Here is a 21,400-nt window from a genome sequence, read left to right as displayed (position 1 = left end):
CCCGCGCGGCTTGCAGCTCGCCGCCTCCGCTGGAAAGGCGCGCGCTCCGGAGCCTGGGAGGAGTCGTCGTCGCCCGCCCCGCCGCTCTCTCCAGCCGGCCAGCCAGGAGCCGCCGCGGCCGCGCCCTCCACGCCGACGGCCGGCTCGCAGGGGCGGGGAGAAGGGGCGGGGAGGGAGGGAGGGAGTGGACCTCGCCGCGCCGCCTCTCCACAAAAGAGCCCAGGCCTGGCCCGGCGGCTTGGAGCGCTGGCGGCCCGGCGGGGCTCTTTGTTCGCCGGTCGGGCGGCCCGGGAGCAGCAGGCGCCGCGGGCGGGCGGCCAGGCGGGCCGGAGTGCGGCGGGGCCGTGGGCGGCCCAGAGCAGGAGAGACCCGCGGCCGGCGGGCATGAAGGGGCGGCGGGGCGCCGTGCCCCGCTCCGCCGTCCTCCAGCAGCGCCCTCCGCAGTGAGGCTGGGCGTGGGCGGCGGCGGCGGCGGCTCCTCTTCCTCCTGCTGCGGTCCATGGCGGCGGCGCCCGGGCGGGGATGGCGGGGCCGGCGGGCGTAGGCAGCCCCCCGGGCGGCATGGCGGAGTGGCGGCAGTGCGGGCGCTGGCTGATCGACTGCAAGGTGCTGCCCGCCAACCACCGCGTGGTCTGGCCCTCGGCCGTGGTCTTCGAGCTGGCGCAGGCGCTGCGGGACGGCGTGCTGCTCTGCCAGCTGCTGCACAACCTCTCGCCCGGCTCCGTCGACCTCAAGGACATCAACTTCCGTCCGCAGATGTCGCAGGTAGGGGCGCTCCGGCCGCCGCCCTCCCCCCCCGCCCCGTCCGCCTTCTCCGGAGCCTCCCCTCCTTCCCACCCGCCCGGCCCGAGCGAGAGGAGCGCGGGGAACCCCACCTCTGTCCCGCAGGCGCCTCCGCGCGGGGTCCGGGAAAGGCGTCCCGAGGGTCCCCGGGCCGAGAAGCACCTGCCGGGGTTTCGACCCGCGGTGGCTCCTTGGACGTCGGGCCCCGAGTGAGGAGGCTTCGTCGCCAGCCGTCCGCTGCTCTCCCCGCAGGGCTCGGGTTCGCCGGCCGAAAACAGTTTTTGGTGGGGGTTGCATCTCCCTTTAGGGGCACAGATTCCGGGTGCCTTTAACGGGGCTCTCCACCCTGGACTGTTTCACAGAGGGAGACTCCAGGGAGGGCTGGGCTGATGGGCTGTGTAGTCCTGGTTGGGAGGAGGATACCGGGTGAAGGTTGGGGGGGGGGACGGGGCGCTGCTCCCCAGAGCACAAATCTGAACCTTAATCAAGGTTTAGTGAAGCAGATTTTGCGATGATGACTGATTTCTGGCAAGACAGGATGTGATGGGGAAAGGCCCTTGTGTCTCGGGGGGGGGGGTCTCTGCTGTGGGCCTAGGAGCAGCTGCATTTGTGCCCTGGACTGTGGACTGGCAAGGGGGAAGTGAAGGTCATCCTGTGCTTTAAAAATGTGTTCCTTTATGACTGTGCTGTGCAGATAAATCCTGCTATTCATTCCCTTTGCTTCTGAAGTGAATCTAATCGCTGGACAAGACCTTCAGCCTGGCAGAAAGGAAGGCCAGGAGTGGTCACTCTCCCCTCTAAATCAGTCCTGCTTTTGGGGAAGAACTGGCCCTTCCTGGGAGGGTGGAGGCTTCTTGCCTAGGGTGGCACTTTCAGGAACACTGCAGGATGGGAGTCATTGCTGGGCTGCCCCCCTTCGAGCTACCCAGAGAGGCAGGGATGGTGAGTGAGCCCCAGAGTCAGATCTCCTTGGCAGCAGCTGATGGACTCTGCCTGGTTTGTGTGGTGTTGTAATATTTGAGCAAGCCTTCCCGATTGACAACTGCCTTGGAGCCAAAGGTGGGTGCAGAATTGCCCGAGGGGGATGGCAGCCCTGGCAGGGTGGCAAAGGACCCTCATGTCTGTGTTTGCTGCGCTTCTCGTGCACCGGTTGGCTTAACGCTCTTCTTCGCAGATGCCGTCCTTGGTCAGCTTCCTGCTCTGCCAAGCGGATGTGGCAACCTCCCCTCCCACCCCTCAACCAAAGAGGGATTCCTATTTTAAAGAAAGTGAGGGGTGGGTGGGGGTGGAGAAGGACACTCCCGAGGCTGTCAGCTGTAAAATAACTCCCCTCCCCCCTTGCACTGGAATGAATCCAGGATGAAACTTTTAAGCATTAACTTTATCAGGCTGACAAAGGTTTATAGAATTTTTAATTTCCTAGAATTTCCCTAGAAATTAAAAATGGAGAAATCAAAGAAATTGCGATTGGTGTTTAGACCGGTCCCTCTGCCCTTCTTCAACCCAAAGGCCCTTCAAGCCCACTCAAAAACTTTGCCACTCAGTTCACTGACAAGATTCAACTTCTTGGCCATCCGGTCTGGTAAAGCTGCTGGGTTCTCAGCCACCAAAATGATGAAATCTGGGTGACTTCTCCTCCTTTTTTCTCCCTGTGGGAAGCTTGAGTTTTTCTCAGTCCTGGCAAAGGGGCATCCGTGGACCCCTCCAGACCTGGGAATTGGCCCTGGAGCTTCAGATGGGGCAACAGCCTCCTTGCCGTTTCCACAGTTCTGTGTACTTTTCCTTCGAAAGGGCTGCAGAGCAGAATCCTGCTGCACAAGGCATCCCTACTGCCCACAAGGTTTTGTGAAACCATAAAAATGCCCAGGGGGGAGGGGGCATCTGCAGGAGTTCCACAGAAAAAGGGCATAAATCTGTGAGAAGACAGCCCCGCCAGTGGAAGAACTGCCCCTTTGCGACAGACTGGGGGTCCCAAGATGTCCTGGAAGCATTTGGGGCCCCTTTCTTCTCCCCAAGGCTGGCTCTTACTTGTGTGGGGAGCTTCTGCCTCATTTCTCAGGCTGACTGTTCCCCCCCCCCTTTTTTTTTTAACTATGGCGCTTGGCTGGGGTGTGTGTCTGTGTGGTCTGTGTGTGTGTCTGTCGCTCTTTCCATGCCATCTGTCAAAAATGGTGGGTGTGCTTGGGTGGGGGGTTGGACTAGATGACCTACAAGGTCCCTTCTTAATCTATTAATCTGTATCTGTGCAACTAGGCGAACCCTTTGGCCTCATCCCTCGCCTGATGCCTGCAGTGAGCGAGAGCCTTTGCTGTTGTGGGCAGCCATGGAATCCTTTGTGTGAATGCCGATACTTTTCTGTGGCTGTGTGTGTGTGTGTAAAAGCCCATTCCTTTTGAACTCCTTGTAGGTTGGGGGGAGGGGTGAGTCACTGATGTTGTAGATCACAATATTGAAATTTGGAGCAAAGTGGTAGATTTTAAGAGCCTTTCCTCCTCTTCAGTTAAGCTTGAACCTTTAATGCACCATAAAGTGCGGGTGGAGCACTCCCCCCCCCCTCGGATTCTGCATTCCTTGCACTTCTCTGGCTGGAAGTAGCAATAAGGACGAAACCACCAGCACCGCCACAGTCTTTGTATAAGTGCAGCCGCACAGCTGAAGAACACGGAGCCCCCCAGGAGCGAAGGAGCTTGTCAGGAGATTTTCCCCTTCCTGCTGAGGGTTAAGCCAGGAGGGCTGCTGTGTTCATGGCTGGCCGGGCAGGGAAACCGGCTGCTGCCCTGATTAAAGTGTCATCAATAAATAATGGCTGGCCTGCTGCTGGGCTCCCAGATCCATCCCGACTGGCTGAGAACCCTCCTAATCCCCACAGAGCTGGGGGGCAAAGCGGGGGGGGGGGATCCTTGCTTGGAGGAGGCTGCTGAATGCTGCCCTCAAAGCGAAGGGGCTTCCAGGAAGGCTGTGAACGTCCCTGGCCCGGAAGCTCCAAATTCTCCTTGGCTTCTGGCAGCTGGCTTGGGCTCCTCCACTCCCTGCTGCAGACTCACTTTCTTCTTTTTTAGCCAGGACTCGGTGACCCAAAGGAAGAGCTAACCGAGCCCACTGTCAAAAATGTGTGACTCCATCACTGCATTTATAAATTTAAAACATTGACAAAGATCTGCATATTTTATGCGTGCCAGGCTCTGACACACAAAGGGAAGCGAGTACTAGAAGGTCTGCAGATGTCTTGAAAAAGAAGGTGGAATTATTAAGCTTTTGGGAGTCAAAACCCCTTGGAGACCGAAAGTTTCTCTAAACCTTCATTTGCTTGGCTCTGGCTCTGCCCTCCCTATTACATGCGTAGGCGTTCTTCCCTCTCCTCCGAACTCCTCCCTCCTCTTCCTCCACCCCCTCCATCTTCTCTTTGTTGAAGTTTAGATTTGACAGTCATATTCTGACTATGCCGGGCATTGCGCAGAGCCCCTCCTCTGTGGGATTTCGACCACCATCGGTTGACTGGAAGGGTAGTTTCCAGAGAGCTTTGTAGAGAAGGGCGAGCAACAAACCGGGCAAAACTAGGCTGTCCCTGTTCCAAAATGGGCTGGTTTTGCATTCACACCATTTGCACCAAATGCAGCACATGGCAGGGATGCCACTAAGGCTCATAGCCTCGCCTGCACCTTCTGCATATTATCGTACTAAAAAGTGTTCTGGAAGAAGCACTGGAGGCCAATATCTGGTGGTGCCCTTGGCATAGGGAAGATTGTAGCTTGGGGTGTAAGAGGAGGAAATGATAATTAGCATGCATTCATGAGCAAAATAAAGAAACTCGGCTACAGATAGTTGTTGTGAAACCAAGAAAAAGATGGAGAGGCTGCAAGGGCCGGGAACCAAAAAGATATGTTGTAAGTGAGATGAATGCCTGCCTGGAGGTGAAGAATCAGGTTTAATTTTGAATGAAATAGGATGAGTTGGGTGAATTTGGGGCTTTTGGGGTGCTTGCGAAAAAGCAAGAATTCATACCTTAGGAATTTTACATTGCAGTGAATATAGTGATCACGGAAGATTTGAATTCCAGTTTTGGAAACCTTTATAAAATGTTCTGAAAGAATGACATGATGGATGGATGGATGGATGGGAATGAGAGGAAGGAGGACAGAAAAACTATTTAAGAATGAAAGAGAGCGGGGACTCTGCTGAGGGAAGAAAGCCTAACCTGTGGACTACAGATATATAAATAAACGTCTCATTTAAGCATAAATCTGTACCTGCATTTACATGCAGGACATGTATTGAAAAGCATGAATGGGTTGCTAATGTGGAAGATCAGAGATTAACAGATTAACAGAGTTGGAAGGGATCTTGTAGGTATCTAGTCCAAACCCTCCCAGCAGGAGACCCTGCCTACACCATTTCTGACAGATTGTCAGCCCAGTCTCTTGTTGGAAGCTTCCAGTAATGAAGCTTCTACAACTTCTGAAGGCAACTTCTGTTCCATGGGTTGATTGCTCTCACTGTCAGAAAATTTCTCCTTATTTCCAGGTTGAATCTCTCCTGGCTCAGTTTCCATTCATTGTTCCATGTCTGGCCCTCAGATATTGGAAGATGCTATCCTGTCTCTCCTGGCCTTCTCTTCACTAGACTAGCCATGCCCAGTTCCTGCAACTCTTCATCACATGTTTTAGCCTCCAGTCCCCTCATTATCCTGCTTGCTCTTCTCTGCACTCTTTCTAGAGCAGTGATGGCTAACCTTTTTGCCATCGCGTGCCAGGAGAAGGGGGGGCGGGGGAGGGTCGCGTGCGCACGTGCATGCGTGCGCAACCCCCTTCCCCCTCCCCCCCCGCTCCTGGCACATGATGGCCTGGTAGGCCCGTTTTTCTTTCTTACCTGGTTCTAGATCCTCTCTGTGTATCTGGGAAGGGGTATAGTATAGTTTATTGAATAGCCCAAAGGCCTTTTCAAACAAAACAGAAAAGAAAAAGGGAAAAAGATAAAACAGTTACAAAAATAGCAATCTAAAAATATATGATAGATGACATTAGAATTTTACAATATCAAATTTCAATAGCTAAGTTGCCAAGACTAGATAACCCAAATAGGATAGCTCCTCTCTAACTGAGCTCATCTTCCTTACAATCGATAATTTTTTTTTTGATATAACTGGCTCGTATTGCCGTCATTCTTTTAAGGTATCGAGTGATCGCTCTTACCAGGGGAGGAGAGTCTGCCCTCAACAGAAATGCTAATTTTTGGCTTATATTCCAGTGGGGAAATTTATTTATAATTGGGGACAGATATTGTTTTCTTACTTCTTGATAGAGACTACATTCGAATATTATATGCGCCGTGTCCTCCACGACGTTTACCCCACATATGCATATTCTTTTGTCATACGGGATTTTCCGATAGCGGTCGAATCTAACGTTGGTATCTAGAAGTTCGAATCTAAACTTAACAAATAACTTTCTCTCCACTGATGGCATTTCTAAATGTAAATACTTTTCCAGACTGAAAGTTGTTTTAACTGCTGTCAGCAGTTTAAGGGAATGATTAGTTGAAAGGGTTGCCATGTCCATTTGCCCATGTATATCTTTAATCCGTTGTTTAACTTGGTTCAGTGTGTCACACAACGGGAACTCTACGCCATATCGGTTCAATATTTCTGACAGCCGGGTTAGCCAGGAATACCTTTGAGGATTTGAAATCTGCTGTTCCTCTAGACATATTTTAGGGAGTCTGCTGGCATCCATCTGGGTCATTTTTAGCCAGTAGGCTACCGCCCTAGTGATTGTATAGGTGTACAGTGAGAAATGTCCCAATTCAGCTCTGACGGTTGCAGCTGAAGTGGAATTGTTTACCCCAAGCATCCTCCTTAACAAATTATTTTGAGTTCTCTCTAATATGGGGGCCTCTGTAAGACCCCAAATTTCAGCACCATAGAGCATGATTGGAACAAGTTTAGCCTGAAAGACTTTACGAAGAGGTAAAATGGAGGTTGGTTGGATTCGTTTACTTAAATTTGGATACAAGGCTTGCTCCTGCTCTGACCTTTTGAGAAAGGTATTGATGGTGCGGAGTCCAACCTCCTGCACTGGAAAAAACAATTCCGAGATAAGTATATTGGGTAACTTGCTCAATTTTTGTGTCATTAATCTGCCAATTGTGCTTTTTATTCTTATTGCCAAAGACTAAAACTTTTGATTTAGCTACATTTATAGTCAAGTGGTTTGCAGTACAGTAACATGTGAGCTTGTCAAGAAGTCTCCTCATTCCTATTTGGGTTCTAGAAAACAACACTAAGTCATCGGCATACATTAATACGTTAATAAATCTAGAGATTTCCCAACTCTCGGTGGGACAGGAAGTGACATTTTTTGCTGTCCCCAGCCTCCAGAACCTCTCTAGGAGTCTCTAGGAGCCTCTCTAGGAGTCTCTGGAGGCTGGGAACAGGAAAAAAGTCACTTCCTGTCCCACGGGAAATGGGCCCTTTCAGCCTCTGTAGGGCCTCCAAGGGAGTGGGAAAGGCTGTTTCGCCCTTCCCAGATACACAGAGAGGATCTGGAGCCAGGTAAGAAAGAAAAACGGGCCTTCCCCACCCCGCCCCCAGGCCCTCCAGAGGCAGGAAACAGCCTGTTTTCCTACTTCTGGTGGGCCCAGAAGGCCCGAAAATCAGCTGGCCAGCGCGCGCATGTGCCCCAGAGCTGAGCTGGCGTGCCCACTAATATGGCTCTGCATGCCATCTGTGGCACGCGTGCCATAGGTTCGCCATCACGGTTCTAGAGTCTCAACATCTTTTTTATAGTGTGGTGACCAAAACTGGCTGCAGTATTCTAGGTGTGGGGGGATGCAGGACTGTAGGAAGTAGATTAATCTCCCAGCAGGAGAAATGGAAAGTGGAGGTAAGGAAAGAGAATGGGGAAGCAGCAAGGAAAATGGTGAAAAAGATTTGTGTTGCCAAGTGTGAGCACAGGGTGTGGAGTTCTGGGGATGGAGAGATAAAGGGGAAGGCAGGAGGTAGGAAAAGGGGCATATTGGTAGAACAGATACAGTCAGCCGTCAACTCACAACCACAATTGAGCTCAAAATGTCAGTTGCTAAGTGAAACATTTGTTAAGTGAGTTGTGCTCCATTATACTACCTTTCTGAGGTCCACTGAGCCGCGGTGGCGCAGTGGTTAGAGTGCAGTACTGCAGGCTTCTTCTGCTGACTGCTGGCTGCCTGCAATTTGGCATTTCAAAACTCACCAGGCTCAAGATTGACTCAGCCTTCCATTCTTCCGAGGTGGGTAAAATGAGGGCCCAGATTGTTGGGGGCAAGAGGCTGACTCTGTAAACCGCTTAGAGCGGGCTATAAAAGCACTGTGAAGCGGTATGTAAGTCTAAGGGCTATGGCTATTGCTATTGCCTTCTTGCCACAGTTGTTAGATGAATCACTGCAGTTGTTAAGTCAGTAACATGGTTGTTCGGTGAATCTGTCTTCCCCATTGACTTTGCTTGACGGAAGATCTCAAAAGGGGATCACGTGACCCGGGACATTGCAACCATTATAAATGTGAGTCAGTTGCCAAAAGTCTGAATTTCGATCATGTGACCATGGGGATGCTGCAACAATCATAAGTGGTTGGTTATAAGTCACTTTTTTCAATGCCATTGTAACTTTGAACGGTCACTAAATGAACTGTTGTAAGTTGAGGACTACCTGTACTTGCAGCAAAATCGTAGTCGCAGAGCAAAGAGCTTCCTGCAGAGGGAATGGATGGAGCCAGAAGGGGAGATCTGGAGACAGGCTGGCCAGGGAACAGAGGGAAAAGGAATGCCCTGAAGGCCTGGAGGAACCTTCAAATAAGGAGGCAGTTGACAAGATTGCTAAATTTTGGGGTTAATTGGCATACATTGAAGACTAGAAAAGTGAAATTATGTTCCCTTCCACAGAAGACAGACTGCAGATGCTGCAAGGGGGGCTAGAAATGGGATTTGAAAAATAATGATTGAAAGAGCATAAGAGCAAGACCTGGGCAGCTTTTCTGTGAAGACCAGATAACTGCAGGTTACAGAAAAACGTGTGAATGGGAGAAAGTCATCTTAGCACACCTTTGTTCAGTAAACATAGGATGGTGATCAGGCTGGCATAATGATGGGTGGTGTGTGGAACTGAAGGTGAATTGCTGAACCTGGCCAGGTGGGATGCTTAAGAGATGCTCCCAGACTAAAATGGGAGGGCCTCTGTCTGTCATCTCATGCATGTCCTGGTAAAAGCTTTGGAAGGCCTGGCGTGGCGTCAGAGACCCCTTTGCAAGAGACACAAAGTGTGCCTTCCTTTGCATGCCAGAGATGTCATCCTGTTGGCCGAGACCCCCGACCAGATTCCCCAATGTCAGGTGGCTGAATCTGGATATGATTGGACTGAAGACCGAGACGTCATTCCCGATGGGGAAAAGAACACAAATGATGGCATCTGACACAACGGTGGAAAGTAGTGCAAACAGTACATTTTCTTATTTTGGTAAAATATTTACTACTGATGAAATTATAAATTCTGGTAGAAAAGTAGCATCTGGTATATATCTGCTGCAAGGAACGACTTGTCTTTCTAAGGAAGTGAAAATGGCTGTGTGTCAGTCTGCCTCGGTTGCCATATTGAAATTTGAGTTGTGTAGGTCTGGAGAAACGAAAGTCAGGATGAGGGCAGTGGTGGTGAACTGTGTGCACTGAAGAACTGCAACCTTGGTTCTGAACCTGGCTTCTCTGCATAAGCCAAGAAAAACCGCTACTCCTCAGGGAAAGATTTGGAATGGGGTTGCTATAAATTGATCAGTGAAATAAATATCTGACGATGCCCCTTTGCACATCAAGCCCATCCATGTTACATCATTATCTACATCCAGTTTTGGTCACCACGATATAAAAAAGATATTGAGACTCTAGAAAGAGGGCAGAGAAAAGCAACCAAGATGATGGGGGGACTGGAGGCTAAAACATGAAGAATAGTTGCTGGAATTGAGTATGTCAAGTTTAATGAAAAGAAGGATTGGGGTGACAAGAAAGCCATGTTCTAATATCTCAGGGGCTGCCACAAAGAAGAGGGAGTCAGGCTATTCTCCAAAGCACCTGAAGGCAGGAGAAGAAACAATGGATGGAAACTAATCAAGGAGAGAAGCAGCCTAGAACTAAGGAGAAACTTCCTGACAGAACAATTAACCAGTTAATTGTTAATTAACAAATTAACGTGCCTTCAGAAGTTGTGAATTCTCCAACACTGGAAGTTTTATTTTTCTTTTTAAATATTTTTTATTGTAATTTTTTCTTTTCCAAAACTCTAATACATAATCAAACAGACAGTGTCATTTTTATAGACATTGGATTAACAGTTCATATGAAGTCTACATTATATAGATATATATACATCTTCAACTTCCTTATAGACATTACTTGTTTTTTTTTCCTGTTATCTATTCAGAATATTATGCGGTGTGGGAAAAATGGTATGGGTGGATAAAACACTGGAAGTTTTAAAGAAGAGATTGGACAACCATTTTTCTGAAATGGTGTAGGGTTTCCTGCCTAAGCAGGGGGTTGGACTAGAAGACCTCCAAGCTCCCTTCCAACTCTGTTACTCTGTTCTGTTCTGTTCTATGCTATGCTATGCTATTCTATGCTTATTCCTATTCCCATTCCATTCCCATTCTATTATCTGATCCACTGTGCCCAATTGTGGTCAAGGGCAGCCTACGCTCACCAAAAGCTGCCTCCCCCTTTTCTGCCAGGGCTGACTCATAAGGACTGGGGTAAGGCTAAAATGACGAGCCAAACTATGAAAATCTGGGGAAGGCCGGGCTGCTCTCTGCACATGCACTTGGCATGTCTTGCCAGAAGAATTTTATGGGCTGAGAATCCCTCTGTCCCTCCCCCCCTTTTGAATTGCCTTCCCTGACAACTTTCATAGCTTTGGCCAAAGAGAGGCGGCTTTGTTTGAAAGGCCCTAAGCAGATTTTGGCATTAATTCCTGCAGATTTGTGGTTGCTTCTGTTGGGCAGAACCAGCATCCACCCTCCCTTGGCAGAGAGGCGGCCTTGGAGGTTCCTGCAGCCAGGGCTGGAAATGATCCAGAGCAGGGTCTCCAACCTTGGCGATTTTAAGACTTGTGGACCAACTCCCAGAATTCAGTCAGCTTTGCTGGCTGAGGAACTCTGAGAGTTGAAGTCCACAAGTCTTACAGTTGCCAAGATTGGAGAGCCCTGGTCCAGAGCACTGGGCAGCGGTCCCAGCGGTTGGATGGGCCACTTCAAAGGCTCGGTGGATGATACGCAGCAAGCGTCTGATGGGCTGAGTGGTCGGGAGGAGAGCGCAGGCCAGTTCTTGCAACAGTCTGGTTGAAAGCTCAGGCATATCGCCATGTTGGTTGAAGCAGGAATTTCCTTCTGGCCGGTCACTCTTTGCCCCAGTGATATTTCCAGATAGTGAATCTGAGTAGGATGCCATGTAATGTCTAAAATGCAGCCAATATTACAGAACAACAGTTGGAAAGTGAGGGCCAAAGGAACCCCCACCCTTGTCCAAGGATCCTAATCCTGTTCCAGGCATTATGCTGCCCTCTCTGTCCCAGGCAACAAAGGTGGGTTTGGGGTCCTGCCAGGCCCCCCGGAAGCCAATTCAGCATGGATCTGAGCTGAAGAGGGAGACTTTGAGGGTCCCCCTTGGGGATGTGGCTATATTCAAACCAGTTCCTTTTAGGAATTTGGGGGTTTTTTCCTTCCTAAAAAGCACCTGAGGAAGAACTGGCTTTGGCAGCCCCATCCCCTCTTCCACTGCTGTCCCTAGATTGGGGGAAGGATGCTGGGGGGGGGGGGCTTTTGCTGTGCAGGCTCTGACCCAACTGGCCAACCCAGGAGCTGAGGCCTGGCGGTGCAGAGGCCTGAAAGGAAGCCCAGAGGCTGAGGGCGGTTTCTATAGGGTGGCAGGAGAAGCCGGGGGTGACTTAATTTAATTTGGCTGAGTGAGGAGGGAATGTCCATTGGAGGAAACCTCCAAGAAGGAGGATTTGTTTGCATGCCAGTGGCATGAAAAGCCATCTGAGGAGTGAGGGGGTGGTGGTGGCGGTCTTGTCCCTCCTGGCTTCATGCGATGTGAAAGCAGCCTTTCAGCCTTCACTGGGGCCACATGCTGGGCCTTGGCCATTCTCTCCAGCCTCCCCTTGTGGGGCACGTTTGGGTTCAGTTTTTGCTATCCCCGTGACCTCTCGGGTTTCAGAGTTGATAGCACAGGGTTTTCTCCTGTGCCCCCCCGCCCCCAGTCCAATATTTTAGTGGCGACCTTACCCTTTTCTTCGGAAGGGGGGCTTCTGACTCCTCATGGTGCCCCCCCATCATTGGATCCTCACCTGCAGTTGGGGCTGCTCCGGTCCAGGGCCTGGAACTGCTGTTTCTCCCTCACCTCCCTGGGAGAGCTGCCCTCCTGGCGGATGGGGCAGAGGGGCCTGTTCCCCAGACAAGCGGGCATTGCTTAACGTCTCCTGCCTTCTGGCTTTGTGGACCCAACGGGCACTTGGTTCCCTCTGCCAGGAACTTTGCTCCAGTAGTAAAGGGAATGGGTGGTGAGGGAGTGGGAGGCTAGAGCTCTGAAAATGCCCAGAAGCTCTCATGTCCCCCACTACCTGCCCCTTGCTTGGTCCTTCCTCTGTCCAGCTGGGCAAAGGGCTCCAAAATTCCTGGCAGAGCATTTTCCAGGAATGAGAGGGAAGCCTCCCCAGCCAGAGGAAGTTTGCCTTCAGTACCTTCGGCCAGTCCCTGTCTCTCAGCCCGGCCTACCTCACAGGGTGGTTGTGAGGAAGGGAGGAGGAGGAAGGAGCAGTAGGTATGTTCTCTGTCTTAAGTTATTTGTGAAAATAATAAAGGATGAGCTGACATGTTGGACAACCCATCACTAATCAGCAGCTAACAAACGTCGGATGAGATGGGAACTGGTCTGTGAACCCTCCGCTTCTTCCCCCACCCCACCCCTTGGGATGGAGGATTTAAGCCGTTCAGCAAAGTCTGGGATTTGTGGCAAATCTGCAACTGGCCCTGAATGCAATCTACACCTGGCAGTTGGGATCGTCTGCGGGATATCAGGGATCAGGAACGGAACAAAGTCATTCAGTGAAATTCATTAAAATACTTTTATTCATGAGGCTCCTCATTGGTTCTGCCCCCTCGATACAATAGGAGGCATTTTTCTGCAGGGCTGGATGATCTACGTCAGAAAAGCCTCGCTTTTAATTTTGCTCCCCCTTGTTATAAGTAATGCAGGTGTGATATCCCCCGTTCCCTTGGGACCCCAGCTTTGCTTTGGAAGAAGTCGGTACTGTGTGTATGTTTGTGTCAAAATCCTGCGGCAGCCTTGAGCAACACCCCCAGCCTCAAGTTTTAGATTCATGCAGCCAAGCCTGAAGTCAGATTAAGAGTTTACAGAGCAACCGAGACCCCCGGCTCCTCCAAGAGGGTCCCCATGTTAGGACTTCGATTAGGCTGGGAGGTGGTGCCCCCCCTGCCTCTTCCTTAGGGGCTACTTCAACTGCCCCATGATGGGGGAGGGAGGAAAGTGGGATCAGACTCCCTTTCAGGACATAGCATTGGTTAGGGTTAGGGTGAGAAGAAGGGAAGGGAAGGGAAGGGAAGAAAGAAAGAAGCAGTCAAAGCACCTGAAGGCAAGAAGTAAGGGAAGCCAATCAAGGAGAGATCCAGCCTAGAACTAAGGAGAAATTTCCTCACAGGGAGAACAATTAACCAGTGGAATGGCTGGCCTTCAGAAATTGTGGGTGCTCCAACACTGGAAGATTTGAAAAAGAGACATCCAAGGTCTCTTCCGACTCTATTATTCTGCTTCCTGGGGCTTCTCCACCTGCATTTCAGGGGATTCCTGCTAGATGTTCCTGTGTCCACGTGGTCACCCACAGGAGAGGCTTCCATGGGTGCAAATGAGTGTCTTGCCCAGGCTCTGCACAAGCCCAGCATTTTTAGTTGGTTCTTTGGAATTGAAAAACCAAAAAGTGTTTCCACAGGTCCTTTTACGTTTTCTCCTTTGCCAGAACTCTTGCCTTTTCAGCCTTTGTGGTCCCCAGAATGAAGGATGCCCTGTGTGAAGGGAGGGGCAGCTGGGCCCCTCTGTGGTATTTGGGGCCGTTGGCCCTTCAAGGCTACTGAGAAGGGGGTGAGGCCTGGGGTCTCTGGGAGGGTGCTGATCTGAGGGGATGAGTGGGAAGGTGGCACTGGTGGGCTGGCCTGCTGCCCCTGCTCAAGACCTTATAGCCCCTTGTTGTTTGAGTAAGAAAAGAGGATAAATATGCACAAATACTAAAGTTAGAATTTAGGGATAAATGAAGAAGGTGTTTATGTATGCAAGTATAGAAAACCGAGGTATATTAAAAAAAAAGGAAAGGGGGGAAGACGATATTGACAAAAATTGTAATTGAGTAAAATATATTTGAATTTGACTAATTGTATAAGATAAGAAACGACCAACACTCTGTTCAAAAAAAAAAAAAAAAAGAAAGATGTGGGTGAAGGTGGGAGAGGAGAAAAGAAAAAAACCAATAAAATTTGTTTTTTTAAAAAAAAAGACCTTGTAGCCCCTTCCCCAGGTTGGCTGGCACGAGGTCTCCAGGCAGACACTTTTGGGTGGGGGGGTTGCTGTGTTCTGGTAACCCTATCGGGAGGGGGGGCTTTTGCTATTAAAGGGAGGGGAGAAGACCACCTCCCCCCCCGCTGGAAACGCATTCAGTGAACAAACAAAGCTCAGCATTTCTTCTCTGCTGAAAGGGTTACAACCCTTTTTTTCCTAGTTGTGCAAAAGAGCCACACTGGCCGAAGGCGCCTCATTGTTGTGGAGGGAGAAGCCGATGCTCCCTCAGCCCCCCTGCAGGCCGAGTGGCTCAGATTTCCATACTTTCTGCCTCATAGCTTGGTTCACAGGTGAACTTTCGTGGCCTGGGGCTGTCTTTGCAGGGCGGAGGTGCCTCCTCGTTACTCTCTGATTTAGATGGCGGCCTGGGAGTGCCTCAGACACCCGCCTAGGGCTGGCACTCCTCCTTCCTTTCTGGCAGACCATTGCAGTTCATGCCCAGCCTCCCTGCTGGGCTCAATTCCGTTTTCAGGAGAAATTTGCTTCACTGCTTGAATCTGGCAGGGAATCCAACCCAGAAGAAGTTCAGCAGGGGAAGAGCAGCCTGGGGTGGGCAGCATCTAGGGCTCCTCTGGCCCCAAAGCCGAGTGAAGCTCGGGGCAGAGGAGGCCTTGGGGCTGCAGGATGCACTGAGAGCCACGGGGAGCATCTCAGCCTTCAGAAAATCCAGAGCGACTTGCGCTTTGGGCTTCTGGCCATGGTCTTGCCCCCCTCTGAGGATTTGGACATGGCAGCCGTGCCTGGCACACAGGCCCGGTTGTTGCCCTCCCTCGCCTGGCACATGGGCCCTGCCTGCTCTGCCTCTGTTTCCCGAATGCTGTGGAGCTCCTTGCAGCTGCTCTGTGGGACTTGCACACATCTGGCTCCAGACTGATCCCCAAAAGCAGATCTTCTGGATCTCCGACTGGTGTGCAGAACAACTGAGCTTCCGCTGCTGTTCTGAGTTAAGCCCTGGAGTAGAATTTCACACAGAAGTGCTGTGCGCACCCTCTTCACTGATGCGGCAGCCGCCCCAGCGCGTCATCCGTGTCTCCAGGCCATGTTTCTTTCCTGTCATCAACTGGGAGGCTTTGGGCAATGCCCGCTGGGGCATTCCTAAATTTGAGGGAGAGGGGCTGGCCTGGGGACTGCCTGGCGCATTGGGCAGCAAGGCTGAGGCTCCATCAACTGGGAGCAAGTCCAGCTGTTGGAGATTTGGGGGTGGGGGTTGAATGGCTGACCTGCCTCCCCTAGGGGAGGGGAGGGCAGAGTCCTTTCTGACTCAAATTGAGCAGCTGAGATTCGGTGCAGATTGTCAGACTTTTGTGCTATTGACTCCGAGTCCCTAATTCTTTTCTGACGGGGGGGGGGCAGTTTATGCATTAACAGAGTTGAGTTATTTGGAAACGGGTGGGTGGGTGGCAGGAAAAGTGCCTGCTGGGGAGTCACACAAATTCCAGAGGAGTTTCCTCAGAAAATACTTTGTGTGTGTGTGTGTATCTGGGACTCTACTTTCTCTCTTCACTAAGCATTGGGGCTTCAAATGGCGGCTTGTAGGAAAACCCCTCCTCCCCAAAGTGCTGATTTTGGAGGGAAAGTTTTGCGGCATTTTCGTGGCTGGACCTCAAAGCCTGGCTGAGAAGAGCCCATGGGAAGAGCTGGTTCGGGTCTTTGTGTTGAATTTACTTCGGATTCTGTCCCTTGAGAAAAGGGTCACAGGATCCGTCTCCTGAGGAAGCAGCTTCTGGCTGGGATGAACTGGGAGAGGGGCTGGGCGGTGGGGCTTCAAGTCATTGTCAGCTCCTGCCTACATAAGTCCTGGCAATTTTCACGCAAGCTTTTCCAGAAGCCATTGTGTCTTTCCTAGGGTGCTGAAGGAGGGACTGGCCCAAGGTCAGCCTGCTGGCTTCCTGCCTAGGATAGGACTAGAACTCGGGTTCTCCCAGTTTCTAGCCTGATAAATTTACAAATGATTAAATTAATTTTTCATTTCCAAGAATGTCTCTTTAGTCCTGCTTAGGACCTCTGGGAGAGAAAGAAAGAAAGCAAGGCAGTTGCCGGGGGTGTGCGTGTGTGTGTGAAGAAGGGGCAGTGGGAGCAGAGATATCGGCTCAATTTCTGGAATTGGGTGTCTTGGGTAGCTGGCTCACCACCTTGTTGCCAGGAGACTTCCCCTCCCCCATGCCCTGCCATAATCCTGCTATGGTTCTTGTGGTGGGGAGTTCCATAATTGACGTAGCAAAGTGTCTGTAGCTACCCAGTAGTGAAAACTTAAGAGATCTATGTTTTGATTTTTGCTTTTGTGAAGAAAATGCATGCTTGGCACCACCCTTGCCCATCTAGCTATGGCCTCCCATTGGCAGAGGCTTTGGGGGTGGGGGGGTGGGCAGACGAAGGCAGCCAGAGTGGCCGCCCTCCTTTGCCAGGGTGATGGCAGGCTCAGGAGGAGCCCCCAGTGGGGCTGCCTTGCGAGAGGAGGGAGGGTCTCCCTGCCCAGCTTTCCTTTTTTTTTTTTATTGAGAAGTTTTACAAAAAAGCAAGAATTTTCTTCCCCCCCATTCCCTCCCCTCATCCCCCCCTCCCCCCCAGACTTCCCAGAGCAAAATACAAGGTATTTCATTTAACAATCAAACTAGATTAACCTACTTATCCTCAGATTACTAACTCCCCCCCGAAACCTTAATTCCACTATAGATAACATAATACTTCTAATACTAAATATTCATTCATAAGCTATTTGATATTTTCTTGTCTGATACTTATTTTGAATATAATCAATCCATCTTCTCCATTCCGATACGTATCTTTCTTGTGTGTGGTCCTTCAGGTACGCTGAGATTTTCGCCATTTCTGCTAGGTTCGTTACTTTCAGTATCTACTCTTCAATAGTAGGCAAAGAGTCCTTCCAATATTGCGCTACCAACAGCCTAGCTGCTGATATTAAATTCAAAATCAATTTAGTCTCTGATACTGTACAGTCCGTAGTTATACCCAATAGGAACAATTGAGTAAATTTCAACCTTCTTTTCAGAATATTCTGCGTCACCCACCAAATTTTTATCGAAAATGCCTTGATTTTCTTACAGGTCCACCATATATGATAATAGGTTGCATCATTACATTCACATCTCCAACATTTCCTGCCCAGCTTTCTTCACAGACTCCTGCGTCATAGCAGAGCAGCACCCCATCAGTGGCCGGGTGGGGTGGGGGAGGGCCTGATCCCCTGGCAAAGAGTTCTCCTCATCAATGAAGACGGAAGCAAAATCTAATTCCTCTCACTGGGTTTTAATTTATTTTCTGCCCAGCCTGATAAGAGAGGATCTGTCTCCCCCAATCGCCTCTCCTCCAGGCCAAACATACTCCAGGCCTCCCTCCAGCAAGACCCCCTCCAGGGCTTTCTGCCCTTTCCCTCCTGCTATCGTGCTGTCATTATCGTGGGTCGGTCATGAAGGCGGGGGGGGGGGGCAGAAGGAACAGCTTCTTAAGGGCCGGATGACTTGACCAGGAGGTGGGTCACTGGCCAGGTTGTCCCCAACTATCTTCAGGGCTGCTTTCTGTGAGCCCAGCTTTGCAACGAAGGGAAAAGTTGAAGGAAGGTCCTTAGGAAGGGTGGGGCTGCCCTCAGCTTTGGGGAAGGGCCAGCGGAGTGAGGAGGGAACAGCCAGCAGCAGCAACTCCTTTAACACCTCCCCTCAACACACCCAAGCCCCTCCCCTCAAAAAACAGGCATTTTTCTTCTTGGCTCTGCTTGCAGCAAGATAAGGAGCAGCCCAGCCCTGCCTCGCAGCCAGAAAGGGCTCAAGGGAGGGTCTTTCAGCATCCATTGCCGCCTCTCCAAGCTTCCTAGGACACGGACACACACACACACACACACACACGGCTTCGGCAGTGGGCCACCTGGCAACACAGCCTCTGACCAGACGGCCAGAGACCATGCTGGTGTGCCTGGGAGTAGCCCCCAGGGGGTCTTCCCAAATCTGAGCCAGAGCTCTGAGGAGATCTCAGTCCGTTGGTCTCCCCACTGCCCCTCCTCGTTCTGTGATTGGAGGGCAGGAGCTGAAGACCCTCGCAGGGTCCAGAGAGCAGTAAAAGCCTGGGAAAAAAGCCCCCTCCCACCCCTCTCTGCAGCTGTAGGCCGGGGAAGAGCCTTGGTAGTACAGTGGTCTAAAGCACCCTATTATTAAGAACAGCTGCCTGCAATTTCTGCAGGTTCGAATCTCACCAGGCTCAAGGTTGACTCAGCCTTCCATCCTTTCTAAGGTAGGTAAATTGAGGACCCAGTTTGTGGGGGCAATAAGATGACTTTGTATAAATATACAAAAGGATGAAGGCTATTGCTTAGCGCATTGTAAGCCGCCCTGAGTCTCTGGAGAAGGGCGGCATATATATATAAAAAAAAAAGTGAAGGAGGCTCATTTGACTCAATGCAAAACTGTTCCCTCCCCCCCAGCCCCAGCGGGGTCCTGCTTGAATTGGAGGCTGGCAGTGCCTTGACCAGGGGCATTAGAGCTTCACTTGGATCTGTGCCCTACCAAATTCAATACTGCAGCTGAAAAAAAAATGCAAAAAAATCCAGCTCCTGGTTTTTTTTAAGCAACTTTGTTGAATAACCCCTTTGCAGGGTTGCCTCTTCTGCCTCCACCAAAGGCTGAGAAGTGACTAGTCCTCAGGACACACAGGGGGATTTGAGCAGAATGGTGTGTGTGTGTGTGTGTGTGTGTGTGTGTGTGTGTGTGTGTGTGTGTGTGTGTTTGTGTGCACATGCAAAAGTGGAGTGGTTAATGGGGAGGTTGAAGCTCCTGGTGCATCTGGCGAGACCACAAAGCCCTCAACTCCCAGCACCTTGGCCACCAGGTCTGTGCGAGAGGGCACTGGGGCAGAGGTCTCTCCGGCTTCCTTGGGGCCAATCTTTGGCTCTCCTTTTGACACCAAACCTGTTGAAGACCAGCCTGTCAAGCCATGTGAACCCAGGATTGAGGGTGTTGTGTGTCTTCCGTGTCTGAGAGGCTGCTCCCCTTGTCCTCCCTGCTTGGACTTGGCGTTTGGGATTAGACCACCAGGGGAGAGAACTGTGTGGAGGGAGTGGGGGGGGGTTCTCATTTCAGGGTCCTCCCCATTGTGGGTCTCTGGGAAAGGCTCTCAAGGGCTCCCTTTCTCTTGCAGTTCCTTTGCCTGAAGAACATCCGGACGTTCCTCAAAGTGTGTCATGACAAGTTCGGCCTCCGGAACAGCGAGCTCTTCGACCCCTTCGACCTCTTTGACGTGAGGGACTTTGGAAAAGTAAGTGGGGCTTTGGGCGGGGGAAAGTGTGAAGTGGCTTTTTCCAGTTTGAAGCCCCCCCAGAGGAAAATGCCTCTGAAGAGGGCTCGAGATACAAGGACACCTGCCCAGAAGACCCCTGAGGTGCTGGCAGCCCCTTCCGGGTACAGCCGCTGCCGTTTATGTAGCCGTTGGCAACACTGGCCCCAAGCAGGCCTTGGGGCGGCCTCACCCAGAGCAGAAGCCTCCCCCCACCCTGCTGCTGATGCTTGGACGTGGGTCTGGCTGAAGCCTCCGTGTCCTGCGAGAGGCCGCTGGGCAGATGCATCTGGTAGTGCTTGGAGGGACCCTGTTAACACAGAGGGTTGAAGCTGTTGTGTTGCCTTCACCCTTCAAAACAAAATCACGGAAAGTTGCTGTGTTGTTGAATGAATGGAATTCATTTTGTAATTCGTGCAGTAGAACAGCTGCAGTTATTCTACCCATTGAGAAGGCTGGATGTCTTTAGGGGAAGAACGAGCAAGGCTGCCTGAACCATTGCAAAAGTAGCTTTTTCATTAAGGACCTTCCAAAAATCACAACTCTATTATGTAGGGGAGAAATCTTTTGTGGTGGAGGGGAAGGTTGAAACGAAACGCGGCTGTGTGGAAAGGTGGCGTCTTCCCTCTCTGCCTGTTGAGCTCCCCAGTTTAGTGTGCAGCGTTTTGGCCCAAGCTCTCTTTCCCCAACGGCAGTGGTGACATTACAGCTGGTGCATTGCAGGCTTTTTAATTTCTCAGGGGGGCCGTAGATGTAAATATATACTCTGCACCAGGCTCCTTATGAGGGGGGCTAGAGAGGAAAAGAAGCTCAGCCTCGGTCTGAGTTTTCTTGTTGGGAAACCCGAATTGGGAGTGGTCTTTGCTGAGCCCACCCTCGCCTCTCTGCTGCCTGACTCCATGTCTGAACTCGCCCGGAGTCGTTTCAGGAGAAAGCAGCTGGGTGATCCAGCAATTGCAAGGGATGTGTGGAGAAGCTCACGTGGACTTGGAAGGAGAATTCAGGGGTTCCCTGGCTGGCTGCAGAGTGCTGAGGCTTTGTGGCTGTGGCTTTGCTGCTTCCAGCTCTGTAATAATGCTTGAAATGCTTTCTCTTCATATTTTATCTCTTGATTTCTACATGCTGGCAATGCAGAGATTGAGTTCCCTGAACCACAAACCCACCATTTCACATGAGCCAGGCTGAGCATGTTGCACAATACAAAGTCCCTCTGTCCCCAAAATGCTTGGAGTTCCCTGTTTTTTTTTAAAAAAGAGAGAATTATATTTATTTTCATTCGCTTCATGCCTGGACTATATATTTTCACGGAAATGTAGGTCTGGGTGTGGGCAACGGTACGGCTGTCATAACTCCTCAGAAATCGGAGAGTTCATTAAGCAAGAAATCGCGTTTCAGTTTCTAGGCCTTTAATGATGGGTCTTAAGTCGTTGTGCAGCTGACTGCAGTTTTCCAAGGCTGCGCACATTTGGTGTGTCTGCTTGAGCCTGGCACGGCTCCCAACAGCTCCGCTGAATGGGGTCTCTGTCTGTCCTCTGTGGAGAAGAGCACAGAGTTCCTGGCCTCTCAGGCAAACACTGCTGCGCCATCAGCTGGAACTCAGTGTCAAGTACTCCATGGGGTGCACATTTAGCAGCTGATCTGGGATTTGAGGTCAGAGTTTGGGAGGCTGGGTAAAAGCCACATCCGAATTTCCAGCGAGTGAG

The 21,400-nt window shown here is 50.9% G+C and overlaps 1 protein-coding gene across 12 annotated transcripts in view; it reads left to right on the top strand.

Moving 5' to 3' along the window:
• Window positions 1-319: 319 nt before the first annotated feature.
• Window positions 320-21,400, top strand: part of VAV2 (vav guanine nucleotide exchange factor 2) — a 126,622-nt gene continuing 105,541 nt past the window's right edge. For 4 of the 12 annotated variants that reach the window (XM_034427193.3, XM_034427190.3, XM_087879705.1 and 1 more), the window contains exons 1-2: window positions 320-765; window positions 19,563-19,679. In XM_034427193.3, the coding sequence (XP_034283084.2) occupies window positions 523-765; window positions 19,563-19,679 (360 nt within the window). In that variant the 5' untranslated portion in view covers window positions 320-522. The remainder of the gene's footprint in view (window positions 766-19,562; window positions 19,680-21,400) is intronic. The other 8 variants (XM_060691358.2, XM_087879702.1, XR_004592809.3 and 5 more) reach the window with 5 other exon arrangements.

This window comes from Pantherophis guttatus, chromosome 16, assembly GCF_059756535.1.
Source record: "Pantherophis guttatus breed Tessera chromosome 16, ASM5975653v1, whole genome shotgun sequence".
Taxonomy (NCBI): Eukaryota; Metazoa; Chordata; class Lepidosauria; order Squamata; family Colubridae; genus Pantherophis; species Pantherophis guttatus.
Note: the sequence above shows the minus strand (reverse complement) of the source record. Positions and strands in the feature narration are given on the sequence as shown.